This window comes from Athene cunicularia (assembly GCF_003259725.1).
Source record: "Athene cunicularia isolate RWA chromosome 19 unlocalized genomic scaffold, athCun1 chr19_part1, whole genome shotgun sequence".
NCBI classification, from domain to species: domain Eukaryota; kingdom Metazoa; phylum Chordata; class Aves; order Strigiformes; family Strigidae; genus Athene; species Athene cunicularia.
The window spans coordinates 4278116-4302129 of record NW_020799124.1 but is presented as its reverse complement, the minus strand read 5'-3'; the positions used below and the strand labels follow the sequence as shown (position 1 = coordinate 4302129).

Sequence of the window (24014 nt, the reverse complement as noted above, 5' to 3'; positions counted from 1 at the left end):
GAGGAGACGTTTTCAAGCAGAGGGCAAAGTCCAGGCTGCTCGTCCAGCACAGCCTGCCCAGTCCCTGCGTGACGCTGGGGTGGGAGCCCACGCTGCCTGTGCCCTTAGGACCCTTGGTTCTTGAGGAGGCTTTCTGCTCAGAGAAAGCAAGGAGCAGTGTGGGGCTCAGTGCAGTGGGTGTTGGTTTGGCCACCACTTAGAGAGACCCCTTCGTGGTGGTGAAAGTGAAAGCAATCCCTTCTCCCTGTGCCTATGGCGGGCAGCGAGGTGGCAGGCGGGCCTGCTCCTGCCTGTGTGCTGGGCATAGACCTAGGCACGACCTCGGTTAAGGCCGCTCTGTTGGTAAGGGGAAAGCAAGGGCAGGTGGTGGCTGAGAGCTGCTCCAGGGAGACGCAGGCACACACCAGTAGCCTGGAAGCTGGACCACAGGTAAGGGGTGGCAGATAGCACTGCTGGCAATTGCCTTGCCTTGTCGTGGCTGGGTTGTGTTGCTATGTTATGCAGACTTCAGTGGCTTTCCTGGGTTGTTTTTATGTTTAGAATGATGGAGATGGTTGCTGCATGTGTCTGAATGTCTGAAAGTAGAATTAAAATGCTCTCTGCTTACTGTTCAAGAAAGTCAAGTGGAGCAGCTTGTTTTAAGAAAGACCCAGGGTTTGAAAAGTTGCAAAGACAATGTAAAACTATTCTTCAATGAACCATCACCTTGTCTTTGATGCTTCCAGTCCCGAAACAGCAACTGCTTGCCAACGGAAAGGGTATTTTGCACTTTAATGTGAGATGGAATCATAACTGGAAATGCCCCGTGGAAATAACCAGGAACATGTGCTCCTGTTAAAGATCTTTACATTCATTGTGTTGGTCAGCCTAAGAAAGGATGCATCAGAATCATAAAAAACACATATCAACATTCCTCTGGCCTAGTCTTGTAATGAGTCCAGGGGCTAATTTCTGAGAAAAGATACCGAACAGGTTAACCCTCCTCTCTACAGTTGTGTTTCTGCAGTCAAAATCATGTATGCTCAGATTAGTTCATGTCTATATGTAGACTGTATTTGAATACTTCTGCTTATAATCTTCATATGGGTCTGTCACAATGTAATCTGAATCTTCAAAAGTGTGAAAACTGGAATACAGCTTCTCTTGTGGCATGGTTGGGGCAGTTTGCTGAGTACATTGGTTTGCTGGGCAGTTCTAGGAATACAGTATCCAGAATCAAAGTGTCAGCATCACCAAAATCAACAGTGAGTATATACAGAGGAGATTTAGAGGGATGTAAGGGTGCCAGTCAGAACACACAGATAATTTTCTTTAGGAGGAAAAAGAAGGGCAGTATATAAGATGAACGAATGAAAGCATGTAGTGAGCATTAATGGATTTTTTAAAAAATTATAGTTCAGTATGGTAAGTTAGGAAATTAAGAATTGTTTGGCTTCAGTTTAAGAGGCTGTTATCTTAATCTCAACTTGCTGTTACCAGTTTTCAGTTTTTGTGGTTTTGTGGGTTTTTTTGCAATTTTTTTTCCAGTTTAATAGTGAATGTTATTCTAATACACGCTATTAAGCTAAATGAATTCTGTTCTTAGCTTCAGACTAGAGTAGCCTTGTTTAATAAATACACTGAGTGAATCCTAATGGTTTCATGCTCAGAATAATGCTTTATGATTACAGGGAATGGAGCAGAATGTCCAGAAAATAATAAAAGCATTGAATGAATGCCTAGCTGCTCTACCTCAGCAGCAGCTTCAAAGAGTCAGTCACATTGGCATTTCAGGACAAATGCATGGGATTGTATTTTGGAAAAAAGATAAAGGTAACGTTAATTCTTTGACATTCCTGTTCAGAGTATTATGATGCAGAAAGTAAATTTTTAACACCGAAGCGATCTGTAGGAAACTTGCATGCTCATTTTGGTCTTCTGTAAAACAGGAGATCATCTTCTGTGGGAATATTGCTTTAACTACTGGAATTTCAGCCACTGCCTATAATTGACCATATTGTTTACACAGATTAGTTGAAGAATTTAGTTTTACAAGATCCCTGCAGAGTCAGCACAATTATTAATATGAAAGAAGAATAACATATTTGTGGCTTGCTAATTGCTTGTCCATCATATGCTATCTGCTGCCAGTTTAAAGAACTTCTGAATCATGTAAATGGCGGGGGGGGGTGTTGTTATTCACCTCACAAAACACTTAATTAGCTGTTCCCAGTATCTCAATATCCTCTAATGATTCTGCAGTAGCAGTATTAGCAGTTTTGTGTATGCCTGGAAAAATAAGCTATGCTTGATCTTTATGTTAGCATGTGCATAGCAGTAGCTATCCAATAGTGAGTATTCTTACACTATTTTAAAATGCTGTTTGAAAGTACAGTAGGAGAAAAGCTGAAATTTGCTAAATGGTGTTTTCAGTCTTTTTTTTTTTTCCTTTCCTTCTTTGCCCCCCCTTTTTTTTTTCCTAGCAAGTCATAGACTGTTGTGTTGCGTTCATCTTGCTGCTTATGTGTGTTAGTAGTAGTTAAAGGATTATGGTTGTGATTCTGAATACTTAGCTGCTTGTAGAATGAAGGACCAAGACTTCAGAAACAAAAGTCACATGAGGCTTGACAGTGCAAATATTCAGATAATCTTTGTGACAATGAGGACATTTGAAAGAATCAGGCCTTGCATAGCCAGCCTTGTGAGATAGGGATGGATTATCTTCTTGACTAACATCGTATAAACCTACTGAAGTCTTAGGCTTTCAGAATGTGGTTACGTGTCTTCTTTCTTTTTACATTATGATGTGCACATCCGAGCAATTGTACAAGTCTTATAAATAGGAGTTACGCAGATTAAGCAAAGGTTTATTGTAAACCATAGAACAGATTTCCCAAAAGTGCTGGTCACTGCCTGTCAAAAGCTGTCAGAGCTTTAATTGTTTTAAGAGACATTATGCTATTCATTACTGGCTGTAATTTTACGTTAAATACTAAAATGATTAGAAAGAAAGAAATCCACAGGCTGATGGACCAAAGGAGCTGTTGCTTACTTTCCAGCTATCCCAAGGGCTGCATCACAAAGCCTCATGGGTTCACAGTAGGCATAGATTCTTATGTCATCTTGGTTAATATTTTATTTCCTAAAGCCACATGCCACTTTTGTTTCATTTCTATCAAGTGAAAAAGGGTGTTTGCTCTCACTTGAGTAGACTAAGTGAATCCGTGCACTTTGAGACACAAATTACATTTTTAATAGCATCCTTTAGAGTTAGATTTATGGTTAATCATATTTCTTAGAATCCATTTAAAACTAGAAAAGCAAACCGATTGGAAATTCAGTTCAAACAGACTTGACAGAACAGGGAATTAAGGGAATGAGAAAAACTACGTGTTTGCTTTGCATGTTTCACATAATACTTCCCAACTTTCACGGCTGCTTTGTACTGTGTCAATGTAACTTCAAATCCCTGTGTCCAACCCAAGAAAGCCTCTTTTAGCCATATTTGTGCTAGTCAGTTAAGCAGCTGGATCTCTTCTCTGACCTTTAGGACGTTTAGCACAGCTTGAAACTTATCCCACCCCTAGCCAAAACCCAAAGGGTTGCCTCAGAGCCAGCAGGCAACAGCGTGTGGCCAGTCTTGTCCCCACACGGTGGCCAGGCATCACCTGGGACAGCAGTAGCTGTCAGAGACCAGAGCCGTTCCAGCAAAATGTGCTCGCAAACATCACATGCCAGTGCTTGAGCTCAGCCTCTGCTTAGTCTGCTGCTCTGACAGGACCGTGTGCTGCCTCTGCAGGGCTGCTTGTGGTGAGCGTGTCGGGGCAGGGAGTAGCACACTGGGCTGGAGCAATAGCAGACATTGCTGAGGAGGCTCTGCGTAGCGCTGAGAAGTTGCTATAATTTAGCTGAGGCTTTTTCACATGAATGTGAAAGTTTCATCAAAGGCATAGTGTTCTTGGGTCAAAAAGAACATGCTGGACTGGTAAAACTGAAAACTGACTTAAACCGTATTCTGCCTTTGGCGGAGCTCTGTTTTGTAGCATAGCAGAGGGATATTCTTTAGTGCCTTGCAGTCCATTGCTTAATGCATATAGATCCAGATTTCCTGTTGCTTTGGCTCAAAAGGTGATGAAACTACATGCTATCCATCATAAGCAGTTCATTACTAACACAGCATTCGCTAGGTCATGATGTGGCAGATCCCAGTTAAGATTTATATGTAAAAGCTGTCATATCAGCTTATTACCTCCCATAGCAAAATTGTGATTTTGTGTGTGTGTGTGTGCACCTGTTATTGTAAGTTGTATCATTAGTATCTCATGGTGCAAGTTGCTTGTTCCTCTAGGCATAGGAGTTCTTGTAGAGAAGGGAGGCCTTGGATACCATTCTCTATTTTAGCAAAGGATGACTGGCATTATGATGTTATCTAGGGCTGAAAAGTATGACTAATTAAATTGATTACAGTTACTCCTGGCTCTGTTTCTGGTCTTTTTCCAATATATTTGACCAAAAGTGTCCAGAAATTAATAACGCCAGGCAGGCTAAACTGCAGGGAATCACTGGACTTCTTGGATACTGTGTATTTCAGGTTGCAAGTGGACAGAGTGTGATACAGGCCCTACCTTTGAGCCAGAGGAGGTCAGTCATCTCATTACCTGGCAAGATGGCCGCTGCAGTCCCACCTTCCTCTCTTCTCTTCCTCTGCCACAGTCACATATCAGCTTGGCTACAGGATTTGGGTGTGCCACAGTCTACTGGTATTTAAAGAAGAGGTACATCAACCTGTTTCACTGGCAGTTTCTTATCTTGAGTTTATGTGACAATTACTATTCCTGTAGCATGTTAATGCCACTACAGGCTGAGGGGCTGCTTTTCTCTGTAACTGTAATGTTAATTAAGTAGTCAAAGAATATTTAAAATAGCAGTATTCAATATAAACTATATGCAACTGAGCACACAAGAGTCTCTGACCTCATAAAAATACTATAGAACTCTTTAATAAAAAGAAAAGCTTTTGACCGTATAGGAACAGAAGCCTTAAAGTACCATAGAATAATTCTAGTCTGACCTACCACTCAGAGGAGCTCTGCTAATGTGGTTTAAACACTGTAATTTTGCTTGGTGCAGATTGTGAGAAGTGCAAGCATGCCTAAAAGAGTAACAGAGTTGCTTTGTCTGGTTGCTGCCAGATGCTAAAACAAACAGTCCCTAAATTAATTTCAGTTCCTTCCCTCCTTAGACACTGAGATCCTTATGAGGTGTTAGGAATGGGCTGCTTTGTTGTGGCATGTTTGCAGAGGATATAATTTTTCACTTATGACTTGACATCAGCAAGATTTGCTCTTCAGTTTCGTCTGCAGTTTGCTATGTTTCAAAGAGCCAATGTCTTCCTCTGCAGTGAGTTCAGGTTCAGTAAATGGGGAAAAACTTATTAGATCTTGGTTTCTTCCAATGCGTCCAGCAAATAAACGGAGCATGGCATGATCTTGCTTTAGAGCTGTATAACTCATGAGTCCAACAGCTTTGTTTCGTTCCTGTTTTGTTTCACCATTTGGTACATTTCCATTCATATGATTCGTGGATCCTAAAGCAACTGCAGGAATTTATCTATTTCTCAAATGCTCCAGGATCAACAAAGCAACATTTTTTTTTCGTGCAGTTACTACATTCCTGGTAACTTTTGCAATGGCGTGCTTTTGAGCCTAGACAACTCATTCCTTAGAGCTGCTGTCTCTCCATCTTCCATTACGAGATTGCTGCTGTGGTAACAGCTTGGAAAACAAATTCCATTTAAAAAACCAAACCGACAAAATGCAGGTTGATCACAGAGATGACTGTTTCATTTTTAGATGCCACCACACACATCTGAAGTTCCCTGTAGCAATGGAAGTAATCTTGCTCCCACTGCCTTAAGGCAACCCTCATTGTTTTTGTTTTTAAAATGTTATGTTTAAAAGCCCAGATTTTCTGAAGTCTTATGATGCAGCTGGTACTATCCATGACTATGTGGTTGCCATGTTGTGTGACCTGAAGAAGCCACTCATGTCCGTCCAGAATGCTGCCAGCTGGGGATATTTTAATTGCACAAGCAAAAGCTGGAATACTGATATGTAAGTGCTAAAGGTCATTCAGGGGGTTTTGTGGGCTGCTTGTATCAGGCAAAGTGAACACCTCTTTGGGCCCTAAAAACAAGTGTGGTACAGATAAAAAGTGATTGAAAGTTATTTGTAATTAATAATGGTGTGGCCTGTACTGAAGAACTATTGAGAGTTTGCTCTGGTTTGTAAGGTATATATGTTTAAATTATACAAAATGTGGCACAGTATTTTTAAAAATACCTAAGACAGCAGAGCTGAGAGACTCGTCAGTGAGGCCTTGTATACCAAACCAGTCTCTCCTTTTCTGTGGTGGGGTGGTGGGATGGGATGGACAAGTGCGTGCTGCAGCCATCGTGTTACCTCTGATGGTAAAAGAGAGTTATTACTTTCTAGTTCTTTCAGCTGAACTCCTTCATAACCACTAAGACTTACTTGTGCTAATAGCTAAGAGTTATTAGGCTACAGGAAGTCTTAAGGAATCAGTTTGTTTATTATTTATTTTAATAATTGGCTCTTTCAGGGCTCGGTGCTAAGGCCTTACATATTTCAGGGCTTAGGTTAGGCCAGGACTCCAAGGTGGAAAGATCTGCTTATGAAGGTATGAAAGAGTGACAGGAACTTGCATTTGGCCTGCTGAACATTTACTAATGTGGTGTTGCTGTAGCAATGCAGTGTATCTTGCAGTTGACTGTGTAAGGTGTTTGTTGGACTTAACTCATTGTGATTTGGCTTTGAACCACTAACTGCATGACAACTTAAAGTTCTTTGAGACTCGAAGTTGCATTTTTTTACTGGTTTTGTGATTGACCCTTTACCTTGGAACTGCTGCTCTGTATGGCATCAGTAGGTTACACTCACTGAACATGTACTGCTGTATAATCTCAGGTAATCAGATTGCATATAAAGGAAAGCTATTTATTCTAAACTATTCTAGTTTACCCAGCCCGTTGAACTGGAATGCTGCCCCTGCCCAAGCCAAAGCTTTCTAAATAGGTGAAAGCATCCATAAATCCAGCAGCCACAAATGTATGGCCAGGTTTATCTGTGACTTCAAAGAGATCTTTGTAGTCATGCCACACATTCCTATACTGCTTTCCTGCAATATTATTGTTCTGATTGCAGATTGAAAAAATCTGGGTTTCCTGTGGACTTGCTTCCAGAGGTAGGAGACCCTGGCAGTATTGCAGGCAACACAATCTGTGCATGGCATGGAATACCCAAAGGAACAAAAGTAGGAATTGCCCTGGGAGATTTCCAATGCTCTGTTTATTTCTGTCTGGCTGAGAGGACTGATGCAGGTATGATCATTTTGGTATCTGTCTTGGTTTTGTCATTGTCCTCCAGGGTAGCTTAATAAAACTTTTTTTTTTTTTTTTCCTAGTTCTTAATATTAGTACCTCTGCTCAGCTGACTGTCTCAATGCCTTCGGGTTTCCAACCTCCAGAGACACCGGATTCTTCCTCAGCTGTTACTTATTTTCCCTACTTCGATGGTGACTACTTGGCAGTGGCAGCATCACTTAACGGAGGCAATGTGCTAGCAACATTTGTGGACATGGTGGCACGGTGGACAGAAGAGCTAGGTAAGCTATTTCAAGGATAATTTAAACTTAAAATTGAGGTTGATCAGCAAGGTACAAGGAAGCTGAGGCAAAGGAACAAGCCTAGAGCTGTTTTGTCATGCCATATAGAGAACAGGGATGTAATTCTCAGGTCATGCTTCCTTGATCTCTCGAATTTCCTGCTGAAACTTATGAACATGTTAGGACAGTCATGCTTGGACTCCACATTCACATTGCCTCTAGGTTTTGGGCTTTCTTTTGTGCTAAGAATACGAGAGATTTATTTTTTTGCATGTGGTTTTTCTAAAGGAAAAGTCAGCAAATTCAAGGACAGCCTCTAATTTTGTATGACTGCAGTCCAAAAAAGTCCCTTGATTAGATCAGTTAACTTTTGCTGCATAGTTTGCAGCACTCTAATGGATTTTGACTCAAACTCATGTAATATCTTCTAAGTGCTTTGAACATGGTCTTCACAGGTTTTTTTAATAATCTCTTGAGTTTTGCAATACGGAAGTAAGCTCTGAAATTGTTCTTTCAGTGAGTACTTAAGTGAACTCTGCATTCACGTGCAATTCAGCCACTGATTCTGCCATTAGCGTCTTTAAAAATGTTTTGTGTAACTTAGCACAGTATAGTCAAAGAGGAATAGCTGTATTATCAAGAAAGGCAGTTCCTATAATCAGAAAAAGGTTTCTAGTATCACAAATTCTAGATAGAATTGGATGGGGGAACTGTGGTTCATAAACCTGAAAAAAACATTTACTTTTGGGACATGGAAAAAGATACACAATATTTTGCTGAATAGGTGGATCAGTGTCCATTTTAAGTCTCCACATGTAAGATACTCTAGACTCCTTCAGATTACTAATGTGATATTTCCCATCTGCAGGACTTCAGGTTGAGAAGTCTGCCATCTATACAAAGATAATCGAAGCAGCCTTGGCCCACAACAACACCAAACTCTCAATCCACCCAACCATATTTGGAGAGAGACACATTCCTGGGCAGTTGGCATCAGTGACCAATATTGCTGTCTCTGACCTCACCCTGGGTCACGTTACAAGAGCTCTGTGCCGTGGCATCATTGAAAACCTCTCTTCCATGTTACCTGTGCAGCACCTGATGGAGATGGGAGTGAGGAGGATTCTGGGGAGCGGGAGTGCCCTTGCCAGAAATGAGGTGCTGAGGCAGGAATTGGCAAGGATTTTTCCATTCCCTGTGGTTTATGGGAAGGATGTTGATGCTGCTGTGGGCGCTGCCATGGTGATGTTCCACAGAAAATAAAGTAATTATTTGGAATGGCCTGAGATGAAGCTGCCTTTTTTTTTTTTTTTATTTATTATTATTTTTTTTCTTCATGACTGTATAGTGTTTCCTTTCACTTCCTTCACTTTTTCTGGACTTTTATTCAACAAGCCATCTCACTCATTACAGTGGGAAAAAAAAAATGCTTGCATTTAATGTCCACTTCTGCTTCTGGGTGTACACATTTCATTGCTCTGTCATTCCCATTTGTGAAATGAGAAATGATTATCACATTAAGTTTGACTGAGCGACTAGGAAAGATCCATTAACTTTCTGCATAAAATGATACTTCATATTCGGCTCATTTTCCTGGTAGGAAATACGTTTAGAAGGACTAGGAGAGATGAGTAGCTGTCTGTAACTTAGTTTGATGCTTTCATGAGAGACCAGGGTGTCAGTCTTGTTTGGGGAGTTCAGTGTCTCTTGCATAAAATGACTACCAGTTTTCACATGTTACGTGTTTTCTCTGTAAGGGATAGAATACAGCCTTGGCCTGAATGTTGACAAGACAATCAAAATAAAACGTGGAGAATTATCTCTGTGGCTACTGAAGCTGAGTTCAGTGAAGTAAGGTCTAAGGGCCTGGCCTGTACCATGACTGGAGATGACTGGAATGCAGGGCTCATATCCGAGTGGAAAATACATTTATAGGGCATGCAGTAACTATTTTCCTTATTTGGCATACATAATTACTTTTTGTTTGATTTTTGGTTGGTAAAGTGAAACAGTCAGAATTTGTGATAAACTGGAGGAGTTGGCAAACTCAGAGTTACAAAAGCCCAACTCATCTCTTTCAGCTTTGATTTCACTTTTAAGCCCAAATACAATTAGCAGTTTGAGAGATGGTTTGCAAAAAATAGTTTGTTCCTGTAATATAGTGCTTAGCTATCTTAGTGTATTTGATCCAAAGCTGTTTCTGATTCTGCCCTTCATGTATTATGCCAAATTGATCTTTACTAAGGCAGCTGTCAGGCTAGACTCTAAGCTGTTTTTAATGTTAAGTATTGTTCATATGAATTCCCTTAAAATGTCAAAGTTTTAATCCCCTGCTCTTAAAATTTATTTGTCTCCCCACTCTATTTTAATGTGAAAACATTTATACTTTATCTGTCTAAACGAAGATGGATGTACACCTTTTTTTCTCAAATGAGATTGGGAAGTAAGTAGGATAGTTTTTCATGCTATCTAAATCCTATTTCATTACTTAGAAGCATGTATTTTGACTGAAATATGGGCATGTATTACTATCTTGCACACTAGCAACATCAGGAATGGCTAATTTTTATAGTGAGAAAGCTGTTCTGAGATCTTAATTACAGAGATGGATGAATTTCCATCTTCCTCCACCCACCCTCCATGCATTTATTCCATACCATGTTTAGGGATCTATTGGCATATATAGGAATTACAGAGAAAGTATGGACTAAATTAAAGGTTTTGTAAAAAAGTCTGAATTTGTTACATGTTGTTTTCCATTTTATGTTAATGAAATATATTTTTATATCAGCAGATCTGCTTTTATATGGAATAACAGAAAAGAGTTGATAATACTATTCCAGCATGCTGTTAACCGTGAAATCAAGTGGTATTTGTTTCTAGAAGCTGGTAAAATTGTGGCCTGGTTTTAGGTTCTATTAACAAAGACAAGACTATCTCTGACCTGCAGGCCAGCTTTGGATACATCTTTAAGATCTCTAGTACAGCTGCTGATGTTTTTCCATTTGCAGTGCTGGAGAGGGCTCTTAGTTGGTAAAATCACTCTCAGGCCCCAGAAGTCGCACAAAGCCTATGCAGCATGTTGGATGCAGGCCCAAGAAAAAGGAATAAATTCATTCTTGTTTATTATGGGCCTACTTCGATAAGCATTCACATCTTCTTATGAGCTTATACCTGCTGAGGTAGAATATGGTATGGCCAACAACTGTTGCAAAAAGCAATGGACTACTGCTGCTCAGAAGGAAACATCTTTACGAGAAATGCAGGTGTCAAGGAGGTTTCAAAACTCAAAATAACAGAAAGCTCCCAAGGTGTGGACATCAGAACACAGTAAGACTGAAAGGAGCTGATACCTGGAATGGGAGAAGAGAGAGAAGGAGCATTTAGCAAAAAAGACCAGCAAGAAGCTAGAGACTGATTAAGGCAGACCCTCCACTAATCCTTATAGTTTTCTTACCAAGTCTCTGAAGGAGTTGATCATAATGTTGAACAAGATGCTCTGCTCAGCAAAGCTCCAAGAGCAACAGCTAAGGACCAGGCTGACTGGTAATCTATACTTATGCATTAATAAACAGGCATTTTATTTCTTTTGAGTACAATGCCATAGGGTATTTTAAGTAGTATAATTAGTTTGCTATTAAAGAGGAAAATATTATATTGTACATATATAGATAGCTAGATGGCAAGACTGGAAAGATAGTTACCTTTTGCAAAACATAAACCAGAGAATTTAATTGAATACTTCCATAACCTAACTCGAAACCACAGGAGTTAGAGGTTTGGAGGTTGCTTCTGGCCTAGTAGCTACAACCTATGGAAAACGGAATAGAAAATAGAAATGAATTTTTCTCCATAGGAAAATGGAATTAATTTCCTATGCCTGCTGGAAAAGCTGTTCCTCTAGACTAGTTTTTGACAGAAAGATCTTATGTAAATTGTGTGTTTAACAATATATATAACAGTTCTTTTTTAAGGGTGTTAGATCCATCCTGGATTAGGTAAGAATTTCTTTTTCCTAATGACATTAATATTTAAAAGCTGACTGATATTACTTAAATGAAACATAGTAGGAACATGGACCAATAGAATGGTCTTAGGACTTTCTGTCACTAATTCTCCCAAAACTCTGTTCAGCATCATCTTTAAAATACCTGGTGGGGCTTTACAGCAGCCACCCAAGAAAGATGTCCAGAAAGATGACTGATCTCAGAGAAAAGCTGTGGCATATTTTACAAAGTTTTGTAAATTGAAATGGAACTGTGACCTACAGAAACAATAGTTGTGCAGTGGTTTGGGGTTTTTTTGCAAGCTTGAGTGTATTTACAAAGAGGAAATCTGGAGAAGAGTATCCATTACTAAATGCAATTAAAGGGGAGGGAAAAACAACAGGAACTTACTGTAATTCTTACAAAGAGCTTTGCTAAACTCCTGGGAGTAGAAGCCACTGATGCTTCTGGTTCCAGAATTGTTCTTAATGAGCTTGTTCTATTCTCTGTTCTTCTAGTGAACTTCCCTTGATTCTAAAAATCATCAGGCACTAAACACTTTTGCAGAGAAATGAAGTGGAGAAGCAAATTCTGAGGGCTTTTTAATCCAGGTACCTTCGATGAGGAATATTTGGCACCACATTCCTATAGATCAGAGGGTGTTTACTGAGACTGGACTATTTTACAGAAGACAGGATTTTTTGCAGTATTTGTAAGTTCTGCATGTCTATTTGAATAGTGTGGTTGTTATTTGTCAACTCTTTATTATAAATTGTGATATAGTTAGATATGTGTGTGATATGGTTGGATAGGTATGATATTAAAAATATTTATTGTATCAGACTTCAATTCATGTAGGATTCAAAGAGTTCAAGTAGGTTATGCATTTTGTAGGATAGAATTTTTTTTTTTTAAAGAGTCCTTCCACATAATCTTGAAGGTTATTTCCCTTGCAAATTCATACTCTTGAGCAAATATGGCTTTATCTTCATTATCAAAGGTTTTACCAACTGGGTTTAGAAACAAAAGCACATGTAATGACTAAACTAGGTTTGAGCACATTGCCAGGGAGACAGGATGGAGTCTATTCTGCAGATGGTAATATTGCACCTGTTCTGTGGAAAATAAGTGATTCCATTTTCCACAGTCATCTCTCTGATGGGTTTGGCTCAATCCACATTAATATAAATGAGACAAAAAGTTTAAATTATACATGGCTGTATTCCCAGTCTATTTTTTCCATTTTTTTTCTAAAAATATTTTTATAACTTTTACACTGCAGTAATTGTTCTTCTGTATCTTCAGTATCATATTCCAAACTGAAATATTTTTCTATATAATTTCTTATTCATAGGACAATTAGGTTAATAAGATATTATGTTGCTCTTTTAGAGTGATTCTAAGGACACAACTTGAAAGGTGAGCTCAGAGGACACAGTGAGTTAAACTGCAGCCATTAGTATTTTGTTTATACAACATTGTTTTGCTTCCAGTAACCCTAAATATGCACATTTGCAAAGTGATGTTTTCTTTACATGTATATTGTACAAAATCATGAAAAATGAAAATGCCTGGCAAAAGTTTCTTTCCTATCCTACAATCGCAGGAAAGCGTAAGTGAACCTTAATATAAATATTAACTAGTCCCATAGAAGTGAAAATCTAGCTTTAATATACAAGGTGGGTTTGCAGAAAACCCCTCTGAATATTTTTGTGAAGACAACCTTGAAGCATGTTTATGATGTTGTTTTCACACTGAATGTTGACCACTGTAATTTGGTTAATAATTGAAGGCTTTGTACAGATTTTGTAATATTCCTATGCTCAAATGTGTAAGATTTCCAGCCAGTCTAGGATTTCAGAGTATGTTTCTAAGGCTGATCAGCTCTCTCTAAAAGCCAGCTGTGCAGCAGTTCAGCTATGATGCATTCCTGTCTCTCCTGCTGGAGTTGCAGAATATTCTGCATTCAGTAGTATGAAGACCAACTTTCGTCTGAGTAAAACAGTTTGATAAGAAAGAACAAAAAAAAAAATCTTGTTCTACTTTCAGTACAGTATATTTGTTAACTTGCGTCAAATTCTTTGTGGTTATAAATCAGACAAGATCAGATGTGTGGTCTCACAGTCGCCCCTTTCTGTTTCCGTGTCTCATGTTTGAGGTGACACTCATCTACCAAGAATCACACACCACGATTTTCATCTAGCACTGCTGTAATTTTGGTAAAGGCATTAAGTGATAATTTTTCTATTTGCAGGAAGTCCTCTGTGCTCAGCATCCCTGACATACGGTTATGGCACAAGCAGGCTTTTTTCACATGCCTGATACAATCCTGAGAATATGTTGTGGCACAAACCAGTTAGAAAGTAGAGAAGAAAAGCAGAGGTTGTTCAGGCTTTAACAATGATTGAAGGAGGATGAGGCACTGGTTTTAAGCAATAGTCGTCAGCTCTGCAGTGGGGTGGCTGGCGAGCTCTGGGACACTCTGGCTTGCTTTCTCCGTTCTGGAATGGGTAAGGGCAGTGGGGACAGTAATAAACAGCATGGAGGTAATGACCCACTAAACTGTTCCAGCTCTGGACATAGTAAATATGTGTCCTTCTGTCTCACTTCTGGGCTGAGAGCAACCAATCCATTCCCTGCTGGTTTTTGAGAGTAGTCCTAGGCAAAAGGGGACTCATGGCCCCATAAAGTGCTGACTTGAGGTGTTTGTGATATTCCTCACAGACTGCCTGCTCATCATGTCTTCCATTCTTGGGAAGATGAAGAAATTTGGCAGTTCTGACATGGAGGAATCTGAAGTGACAGATGAACACATGGACGGGGAGGACTCCATGCTGGAAATGCCTGACAGCCTCCAGGGTGCACTCAGCACCAAGGTGCAGCCACCCAAAAGCAACATCTTTGCCAGACGTGGGCGGTTTGTGATGGGGGATAGTGACAAGGACATGGCTCCCATGGACTCCTTTTACCAGATGGATCACCTGATGGCACCTTCTGTCATCAAATTTCATGCCAATTTGGAGAGGGGGAAACTTCACAAGTAAGTTTGACTTGTAAGATTTGGTTGTAATGAACAGTTTGACAGCTGCAGACTGTGTTTCTTAGAGCAGCATTTATTCTTTCCACATGAGTGTGCCCTTTTTTTCAGTTTCACTGTTTTCTTTGTCAAAATAAGGAGTGTTGTATCTGAAAGTGATAATAGCTGTTGTCTCTTGGCATCTCTTAAAATTCAGGCCATGGATATTTTGCCCAAAATTAGCGGTAGGCCTTAATTCACTTGCTTAAGACTGCTCAGTGAATGGACATTACTCAGAATGAACATGGGATTGCCTGGCTCCCAGGCCTGCAGTTAGACTGCCATACTTCAATGCCTCTTTTAAGTCTTGTTCTCAACTTTTCATCAACAGATAGATAATTTTATCAGGACAGTTGCTTGAAGACTTTATTCTTGTAGACTGTGGAGATCCATCTATACTAATATGTAGTGCTTACTACTTTACACAAGTAAATGAAAAATAGTATTCTGGTAGTTTGTAAAAAGTCTGCTAAATATCTGACTTCTAAGTAACTGAAATTTGCCCTTGTTAGGCTCCTATCTACAGATTCCATCACAGGCTGCTCAGAAAAAGCTTTCAAATTTTATGACCGCAGAAGGATCTTTGATGCTGTAGCCCAGGGCAACACAAAGGACCTAGATGATCTGCTACTCTACCTTAATAGAACCCTGAAGCATCTCACAGATGATGAGTTCAAAGGTACCCTTTAGTGTTACGTACCTTAAGTTGCTCTCTTCTTCTTCCAGTAGTGGTCCTAAGATCAAAACAAGAAAACATCATTGTGTTAAGTGTCTGCAGGAGATCCTCTAATAGCCAGTACTTCCCTATGGATTGGGCAACCTATTGATTCTAAGGTTACAGGAGAATTCAGAGAAGTTGAAATTTTCTCTGAAATCCTGAATGAGTTTTCTTATCTTTTCAAAAGAACCTCATTAATTCCTGCATGCCTGGGAGTAGATGGTAGGTTTGTAATCACTTCTACATAGCTGCAATTTCTTGTGTTATAGAGCCAGAAACGGGGAAAACCTGCTTACTGAAAGCCATGCTGAATCTACATGATGGTAAAAATGATACCATTCCCTTGCTGCTGGATATCGCAAGGAAAACTGGAACTCTGAAAGAGTTTGTTAATGCAGAGTATACTGACAACTACTACAAGGGTAAGAGGAACAGCTGATAGATACAGTGAGTACTCTTGGTGATAAGACTGAAAATAGGGTTAGGCAGGGCTCTCGGTCTTCTGCATGAGGCCTTATGCCTGAGGATGCAACATGCTGAAGCTCCCGTGTGTGATAAACAATTGGTGCATTTGTGCTCAGGTAATGTTTTGTTAGGTGCAATATTCTGCCCTTTTTGATATATAGTGATTTAATAGCAAGTTCAGCAGACTTGCATTTGCTGTCTGTGCCATCATTTTTTTGTTTAATCCTAGAGCTTTTCAGTCTGTAAAGCTCTCAGTTCCACCATCTTACACGGAGCTGAATGAATTGTGGTGCCTGAAAGGTCTCAGTCTGTGTTAAATGTTGAAGACTTCTGTCTGATGAGTGTCTCTGTAGGCCAGACTGCACTTCACATCGCCATTGAGAGAAGGAACATGTACCTGGTGAAGCTCTTGGTCCAGAATGGAGCAGATGTTCATGCAAGAGCCTGTGGGGAGTTCTTCAGGAAAATCAAAGGGAAACCTGGATTTTATTTTGGTAGGAGTGAGCACAGTATGGGCTTTATTGATTTAGTTACCTTAGCATTATCCCAAGTGCAAGCTGTTAAATAATCCTGTTTCTGTGGGACTGGAGACTCAGAAGTACCAGATGGGCTGTTCCAACGCTTAGTCCAATTATTTACTCCAAAGACTGAGATTATAAAGAAACACAGTTGGTAGCTGATGGTGTTCAGTGTGAGCTTGGTGTCTGCATTGCTTTGTTTTCTGGGCACTGTATCCTTGGAAATGAGTTGTAACCTTCTGCTAGCTCTCTTTTTGGTGCTTTTTAAAGCAACCATGTTTCTGTGATGCAGTTAAACCAAAGAAAATGTGGTTCTAACAGCTGTCACAAGAATTGGTGTTATATCAGACAGAGAAATACACCTTTTCTTCCCATGGTGAAATATGAGAACAGCATGATCTTCTTTCTCTTTATGCATGTGTCATAATGGGCTCTCTGACCACTCCTTCCCATCGCTTGCCCACAGGGGAGCTGCCTTTGTCCCTGGCTGCCTGCACCAACCAGCTCTGCATTGTGAAATTCCTCCTTGAGAACCCCTACCAGGCAGCCAACATCGCTGCTGAAGACTCCATGGGCAATATGGTCCTGCACACGCTGGTGGAGATTGCAGATAATACTAAGGATAATACCAAGTTTGTTACCAAGATGTACAACAACATATTGATCCTTGGTGCCAAAATTAATCCAATCCTGAAGCTAGAAGAACTCACCAACAAGAAAGGCCTGACTCCATTAACTCTGGCAGCCAAAACAGGGAAGATTGGGGTGAGTGAGCAAATGTGTTTAACTGTCCCATTACTGTATCAAGTTATACGGAGTACATGCAAAACATTTATGCAGGACAGATTTTATCACTACTTATTGTTGGGGCCTTTTAGTTAAGTGGAACTGATGCTGCAGTTTAACATGCTAAACTGCATAGTCCTTAAAGGCTATGAAGTGTGTGTGTGTGTGTGTGTGTGTCTGCTCAGCTGGCATTATTCATATACCACTGGTATGCAAGACAGCTCAGATGGAGACAGAAAGTGGGTCTGTGCTATCATTTGCACCACTGGAGGCCTTGTACTTTTGACTGGCTGATATAACTCATCGTCTGGCAGTCCCCATTCAAAATGACTGTGTGCTCAGAGATGTGTAACATACATTTCTGCTTTTCTCTTAGAGTTTTGAAACATAACAGCAAGTTGTAAGTGGTATTTGTATTTCTCATCTCCCAGCATCCAGTGAGAAAATTGTGTTAACTTCAGACTTTGAACTCTGCAGTGCCCCAGTGGTTTGACTTCAGCACAGTTAAACTAGGGAGAAATTAGCCATCCTGTCCTGTGGAGATACTGAGGAACTGGAAGTCCATTAGCACTGAAATGTTGGTTGTATTGTTCTTTTGCAATTAGATTTTCGCTTACATCCTCAGACGAGAGATCAAAGATCCTGAGTGCAGACATTTATCTAGGAAGTTCACTGAATGGGCTTACGGACCTGTCCACTCATCTCTTTATGACCTGTCCTGTATAGACACGTGTGAGAAAAATTCAGTGCTTGAGATTATTGCCTACAGTAGTGAAACACCAGTGAGTATGCACCTTCTTGACATTTTATTCACAGGCTGGGGGACTGCTGGGGAAGAGTTCTGTGTTCCACACAGTGCATCTTTTGCCTTATTTCTATAAAACAGCAATCTCCACTCCTGAGTTTAAGGGTACTAGAGGGCACATTTGCTGAAGATTAATATACTTTTCAAAGCCCAGTACATATTGGTCCCATCAAGATTCTCCTCTTTCTTCTTCTGCTCAGAACCGTCATGAGATGCTGCTGGTGGAACCCCTTAACAGGCTGCTGCAAGACAAGTGGGACCGGTTTGTCAAGCACTTATTTTACTTCAACTTCTTTGTCTATAGCATGCATATCATCATCCTCACCATAGCTGCCTACTACAGACCTGTAGAGAAGAAGGAAAAGGTATGTTACTCCTGCCATATATCAGGGGAACCATCCAGTGCGTGATATCCCAGATCTGCCTCCCATTTGAATGTGTGCTCCTAACATCAGAATTTTCCTCTTTCCTGAAGGTAGGAGGGAGACTTTAACCCTGCTTGCTTCCCAGTATTGCCCCCATGCTGCACTACATTCAGAAACTTAACCTGTTTCCCCAGAGATGTAACTGCTTTCAAATGCTGGCAAGGCTGGGGCTTTCCTATCTCGTTTTGCTGAACATACCTACCTTCCTGTCTTATACAGCCTCCCTTCACGTTTGGTCACAGCACCGGGGAATATTTTCGAGTGACTGGAGAGATTCTGAGTGTACTGGGAGGTCTCTATTTTTTTTTCAGAGGGGTAAGATATTTGAAACTTTTCCTTGTTGCTGTTTCGGTAGATGTAGGAGAGAATAAAGCATGCCTTTCCTATTCATTAGCATTGGCTGTTAAGATAATCCATTATTTCAGTCAGGGTTACAAATCATTTTCCCTGACCTGATGAGGAGTTCTCAGGTTACTAATTACCCCACAGGCTAAGATACATTTTTATCTATTGTATTAAAAAAGACTATCCTTAGAAGTCAGTGAGCATCTTGGCAATTAGCAAATAGCCAGGCTTGTATTAAAGATTATCTGTCTTAGCTTAAAGTCCCCATGCTTCCTCTTGTCAGCTAATGGAGAATGTACAGTGAATCACAGGTCTTCAAAGCAGTGACTGAATGGGTGGTTGTCTTCAAAAGAGACACCAGATGTAAGAGAAATTATATGTTCCTTGAAGAGTTCTCCCTAAATCTTGTGCCAGTGTTGGTTTTGAGCTATTTTTGTGAGATGCTTTGTAGCTCCCTGGTACAGGTATCAGTGCTTAGCTGATGCATTCACAGGGAATATTTAATCCCTCCTTGGATGTAAACCTGGTCTTCATTCCCTTTTTTTTTTTTTTCCAGATACAATATTTTGTGCAGAGGCGCCCGTCATTCAAGACACTGATAGTTGACAGCTACAGTGAGGTTCTTTTGTAAGCTTCAGTATCTTTGATGGCGTTTCAGCATGAAACAGATGAGTGTGTGAGATCTGTAGCTTTGGCTGAAGCCACTTGTCATAGGTAGATGCTTTGCTATAATTTCCTGGGTCCTTACAAAATACTTGCCACTGGATGTCATAGCACTTGAACAAGTGGGCCTGGATCAGTAATCTCCTTTGGAGGTAATGCAGATGAAGTGTCTAGAAATTCAGTGAGTGTGTCATGCAGCAGCATTAGGAATAGATCTCCAAGTTGGACTTGCAATTGATTGTATGCATTGGATGTGCAGAAATCCTCCCATTCCTAAAGGATTTCTCTCCATAATTTGGGCCCTTTTTCTTCCCAGCTGGAGTGCAGATAAACAGGGCAGTTTCATGGGTCTGTGGAAACAGAGGTAGTGCCAAAGAATTAATTGTTTTCAAGGACTTTTCTTCCCTCCAGTCACAAGGAAGAGCAGGGATAAGAGTACAGAAGTTTGTATGTGGGGAAACTGTGGAATTTGCAAGAGGAACTGTAGGATTTGAAAAGGGAAAGAATGAAGGGAAGAGAGGAAGTGTCTGTCAAGGCTTCTTTGTGTTTTAGAGAATCCCTCATTCTGCTCTGTGCCTCACAGGGCTCCTCTTTTTCCAACACCTTTGGCCAGCTTGGCACTCTGCATTCAGACCATGCTTGTCTTTCAGCTTTGTTCACTCCTTGCTCCTCCTGAGCTCTGTGGTGCTGTACTTCTGTGGCCAGGAACTGTACGTGGCTTCCATGGTCTTCTCCTTGGCGCTGGGCTGGGCTAACATGCTGTACTACACCCGTGGCTTCCAGCAGATGGGCATTTACTCTGTCATGATTGCCAAGGTCAGTCCAGTGAGTGGGTGATGAGGCCAGCAGAGTGCTCAGATCAGGACACTGCTGCCAGCAGCCCCATTTCCAGGAGAGAAATTGCCATATCTACCTCCATGATGCCACGGGGAGATCTTGTATCACTCTACTACACTGGGCCATTATTTTCTGAGTGAAGCAATGCAATTTAAATGATGCAGAAAAACCTCCTGCTCCTCATCCACACAATTTTATTATTGCCTGCCATTCTTCAAAATAACTACAGTTGGATAGGCATGGATGAAAGTAGACTGAGAAGAGTGCAGAGTGGCCTGGTATAAAATGGTACAGCTTTCTGCCAGCTGAAAATTTTCGTATAGTTTAAATGTTGCCAGAGCAGTTAGCTAAGAGGCAGTAGCTGGCAAATAAACATCTGTATAGGATGTAGACAGCTAGCCCAAGAGGGGAAGAAAGATGAAACTGTCTTGATGTGGTTGATGAAACTATTTGGTGTGCATATGTCTTGCATCTGTGTGTAAACTGTGCCATGAATAACAGAGAAAAATGTTTTCTCTATTAAAGTTTATTATCTCAGCAGGATAAACAACAGTTTAAAGCATTTTCTACCTGGTTTTGCTGCTGCTTTTATTAAGTTTTAGCAATATAAAAACGTTCTGTTTCCATGTTACAGATGATCCTTAGAGATTTATGTCGCTTCATGTTTGTCTATCTAGTATTCCTCCTGGGATTTTCTACAGGTAATATCATACTTGGAGTTAGCTTTTTGTTATCTTAAAGAATCTTAGAAAATTTTATTTTTTGAGTGGTTTAGACTTTTTTTTTCCCCAACTAAAACCTAGCAAATGAACCTAATTACAAAAAAATCTCTTCAGAATAACAATTATGTATAGTAATTTCACAGACCATTTCATCCCTGGGTCTCAAACTGCTTTGCAAAGCTGAATGGAAAAACAGTCATTCTGTTCTATGCAGATAAAACTGAGATAACACCTTCTGAGAGGGTGTCAGTTACGGGGAATATTTTATAGAGCAATTTCACTGGGCACAATGCACCATGAAGTTAACATGTCTTACCTTTATGCTCATTTTCATTGCTTTCAAATGAATTATGACCTCAAATTGTATTTTCATCCTGCATGTGTGATTCCTGTTTTGCAACAGCTGTGGTGACTTTAATTGAAGATGACAATGAGGGGCAAGACACAAATAGCTCTGAGTATGCCCGATGCTGCCATATGAAACGAGGCCGCACATCCTACAATAGTCTGTATTACACCTGCTTGGAGCTTTTCAAGTTCACTATTGGGATGGGGGACCTGGAGTTCACAGAGAACTACAGGTTCAAGCCTGTGTTTGTCATCCTTTTGGTTCTCTATGTCATCCTTACCTACATCCTCCTGCTCAACATGCTTATTGCACTGATGGGGGAAACTGTGAGCAAAATTGCACAGGAGAGCAAGAGCATCTGGAAACTCCAGGTACATTGGTTCTGTGAGGCTGCTATCCAAGACAGAGGGTGTGGAGAATCATAAGAAATTTCAGAGAGAATCTTTAGGAATTGACATGTTTCTAAATAACAGGTCATTGCTTCTTTCTGATTCTCTGAACAGTTCCTAAAAGAAGTATATTAGCTCCTCTTCCATGCATATTTGACGTTTTGCCTGAGCAGATGTTCCCAGTGTTTCACAGATGTTCAGAATTTAAGAAAAGAAGTACTTTTGTAATTAGACAGAGTTATTTGGGCTTTTGACGATGGAAAATCCTGATCAGACTATGAAGACAGGGATTATGCAAGGGGAAAACCAATCTTTACCAGAATCTCAAAGGCACATCAGTTTTTGTTTCAGGTAAGAAAGGGAACTTCATAGTTCTAATCACAGGGCAGTAATTCAGCGTTTTCAATGACGTATTAACAGAGAGCGATGTTTCAGAGATGGTTATGATACCTGCTCTAAGATGGTAACAATGATACAAGCTCAGGGTTTTTGAATTAAAGGCAGAATTCAGGATTTATATGACTTTGAATCAGTGGCCTCTCAGTGGTTTGCTTTCTTTTACCTGATAGAGAGCCATCACAATCTTGGATATTGAAAACAGCTACTTGAACTGTGTGAGGCGCTCGTTCCGGTCTGGGAAGCAAGTCTTGGTGGGGGTCACACCTGACGGCCAAGATGATTACAGATGGTGCTTTAGGTAACCTGTTTGTATGTCAAATGAACAATCTTTTGATAGACAACATTAGGGTATCTGGTAATGGGAAGCAGAACTTCCCCCCTAGAGCACTCTGAAAAGTAATGCACTAACACTGTCTACAGTAGTCAGTTTAATCTGTTTTCTGGGTCAGATCTGAGGCTTGAGCGGTGGCAGTTTGGGATATAAACTCATCCTGGAGTTCTCTGGGGATCCTTAGAACAGGTAATTGGTTTTGTTGTTCTCTCCCCAGGGTTGATGAAGTAAACTGGTCCACGTGGAATACTAATCTGGGCATAATCAATGAAGACCCTGGGTACTCTGCGGACCTCAAACGAAATCCAAGTTACTCCATTAAGCCTGGCAGAGGTGAGGGTTTCAGGGACCTAAACTCTAGCATGGGGTACACACTGTGATGGAAGAATTTATTGTTAGAGGGCAATCAGTTTTATTCACTTAATGATAATGGCAGTAGCTAAGTTAATAGCATTTTCAGTCAGCACAAAATGTAAAGGATTAAGTGGGCTCATTATTCACATGGCAATTTTACTCCCTGGAATAGAAGCCCCATAGATTCATCATTCTGATTGTAAATTTTTACAAGGCAGTTGACATGTGTAAATCCTGAGGAGATGGAGCAGTGTATTATGGCAGCCAGATAGCCAAGAAGCTACTTTGGAGGTCCCAAACCATATAGTTTGAGAGCTCAGGACCCAGCACAGAAGTATTTGACAGTACAATCCATCTCTGCTATACTTGCCAGCTGAAATATGGAAAACTCATGGCACGGTATGGGGAAGAAAACCACAAAGTCCTTTCTTCCTGCTTCTTTCTTCTCCTTTCATCAACTTCTTATTTAAACCACTTGTATATTTTCTTCTGTTTCTGTGGAGGGGAAAAAATTAACCATTCCTTTCCTTTTTTAGTTTCAGGGAAAAACTGGAAAACATTGGTTCCACTTTTAAGAGATGGAAGCAGGAGAGAAGAGACTCGAAAACTATCAGAAGAAGTCAAACTAAAACCTATTTTGGAACCTTATTATGAGCCAGAAGATTCTGAGACGTTGAAGGAGTCACTTCCAAAGTCAGTCTAATCTTATTTTATTTTTAAGAAGAAGGTTAATTCTGATTGCCTATGTTGGTCCTCACAAGCAGGGCAATTACAGCACTTCATTCATAAGAACAGGGATTTTTGAAAAAAGGTCAGAAGACTTAGGAAATTACCCTGTGCAAGGATTCATTAAATATGCTAAATAAACTACTTGTTGTTTAAGCTCATGTCTTCATGGTTATTTTTAATATAAATCAACAAGAAACTGTTTATACTACTTCATTATATTTACTTAGCTAGATACTTGCATTTAGGCTGTCTCATGAAGTGTTAGAAACAGTTCCCATAGTTGGGGGATTTTTTTGTTTTGTTTTATGAGTAAATACATCGAGAACTTCCCACACTTAAGAGCTGTCTGTAAGGTAGCTAGCCCTTTTTTAGTGCATTGTTTTTTTTCTGTCTTCATCCATTTCTTTTACAATTTGAAAGTGCTCTCATGCATTTCTAAGATCTGAGCTGACACT

At 40.2% G+C, this 24014-nt stretch overlaps 2 protein-coding genes across 5 annotated transcripts; both read left to right on the top strand.

The window, feature by feature from the left end:
* The first annotated feature begins 224 nt into the window (after nt 1-224).
* Nucleotides 225-10551, top strand: SHPK (sedoheptulokinase). 3 transcript variants are annotated; one of them, XM_026861785.1, is made up of 8 exons: nt 225-429; nt 1671-1812; nt 4571-4754; nt 5940-6092; nt 7203-7378; nt 7462-7662; nt 8531-8926; nt 10454-10551. In XM_026861785.1, the coding sequence occupies exons 1-7, from the start codon at nt 253-255 to the stop codon at nt 8923-8925; spliced, it is 1428 nt and encodes a 475-aa protein (XP_026717586.1). In that variant the 5' UTR covers nt 225-252; the 3' UTR covers nt 8926; nt 10454-10551. The 3 variants fall into 3 exon arrangements, with proteins under 3 accessions (XP_026717586.1, XP_026717585.1, XP_026717587.1); XM_026861784.1 differs by having other exon boundaries at nt 10457-10540; XM_026861786.1 differs by lacking the exon at nt 10454-10551 and having other exon boundaries at nt 8531-9078.
* A 1615-nt stretch (nt 10552-12166) lies between these two features.
* On the top strand, nt 12167-23717 carry TRPV1 (transient receptor potential cation channel subfamily V member 1). 2 transcript variants are annotated; one of them, XM_026861783.1, is made up of 16 exons: nt 12167-12259; nt 14373-14688; nt 15237-15403; nt 15712-15864; nt 16261-16401; nt 16892-17190; nt 17817-17993; nt 18217-18381; nt 18661-18756; nt 19343-19413; nt 20100-20265; nt 20921-20987; nt 21412-21728; nt 22316-22443; nt 22694-22809; nt 23367-23717. In XM_026861783.1, the coding sequence occupies exons 2-16, from the start codon at nt 14387-14389 to the stop codon at nt 23531-23533; spliced, it is 2532 nt and encodes an 843-aa protein (XP_026717584.1). In that variant the 5' UTR covers nt 12167-12259; nt 14373-14386; the 3' UTR covers nt 23534-23717. The 2 variants fall into 2 exon arrangements, with proteins under 2 accessions (XP_026717584.1, XP_026717583.1); XM_026861782.1 differs by having other exon boundaries at nt 12247-12360.
* The last annotated feature ends 297 nt before the right edge of the window (nt 23718-24014 follow it).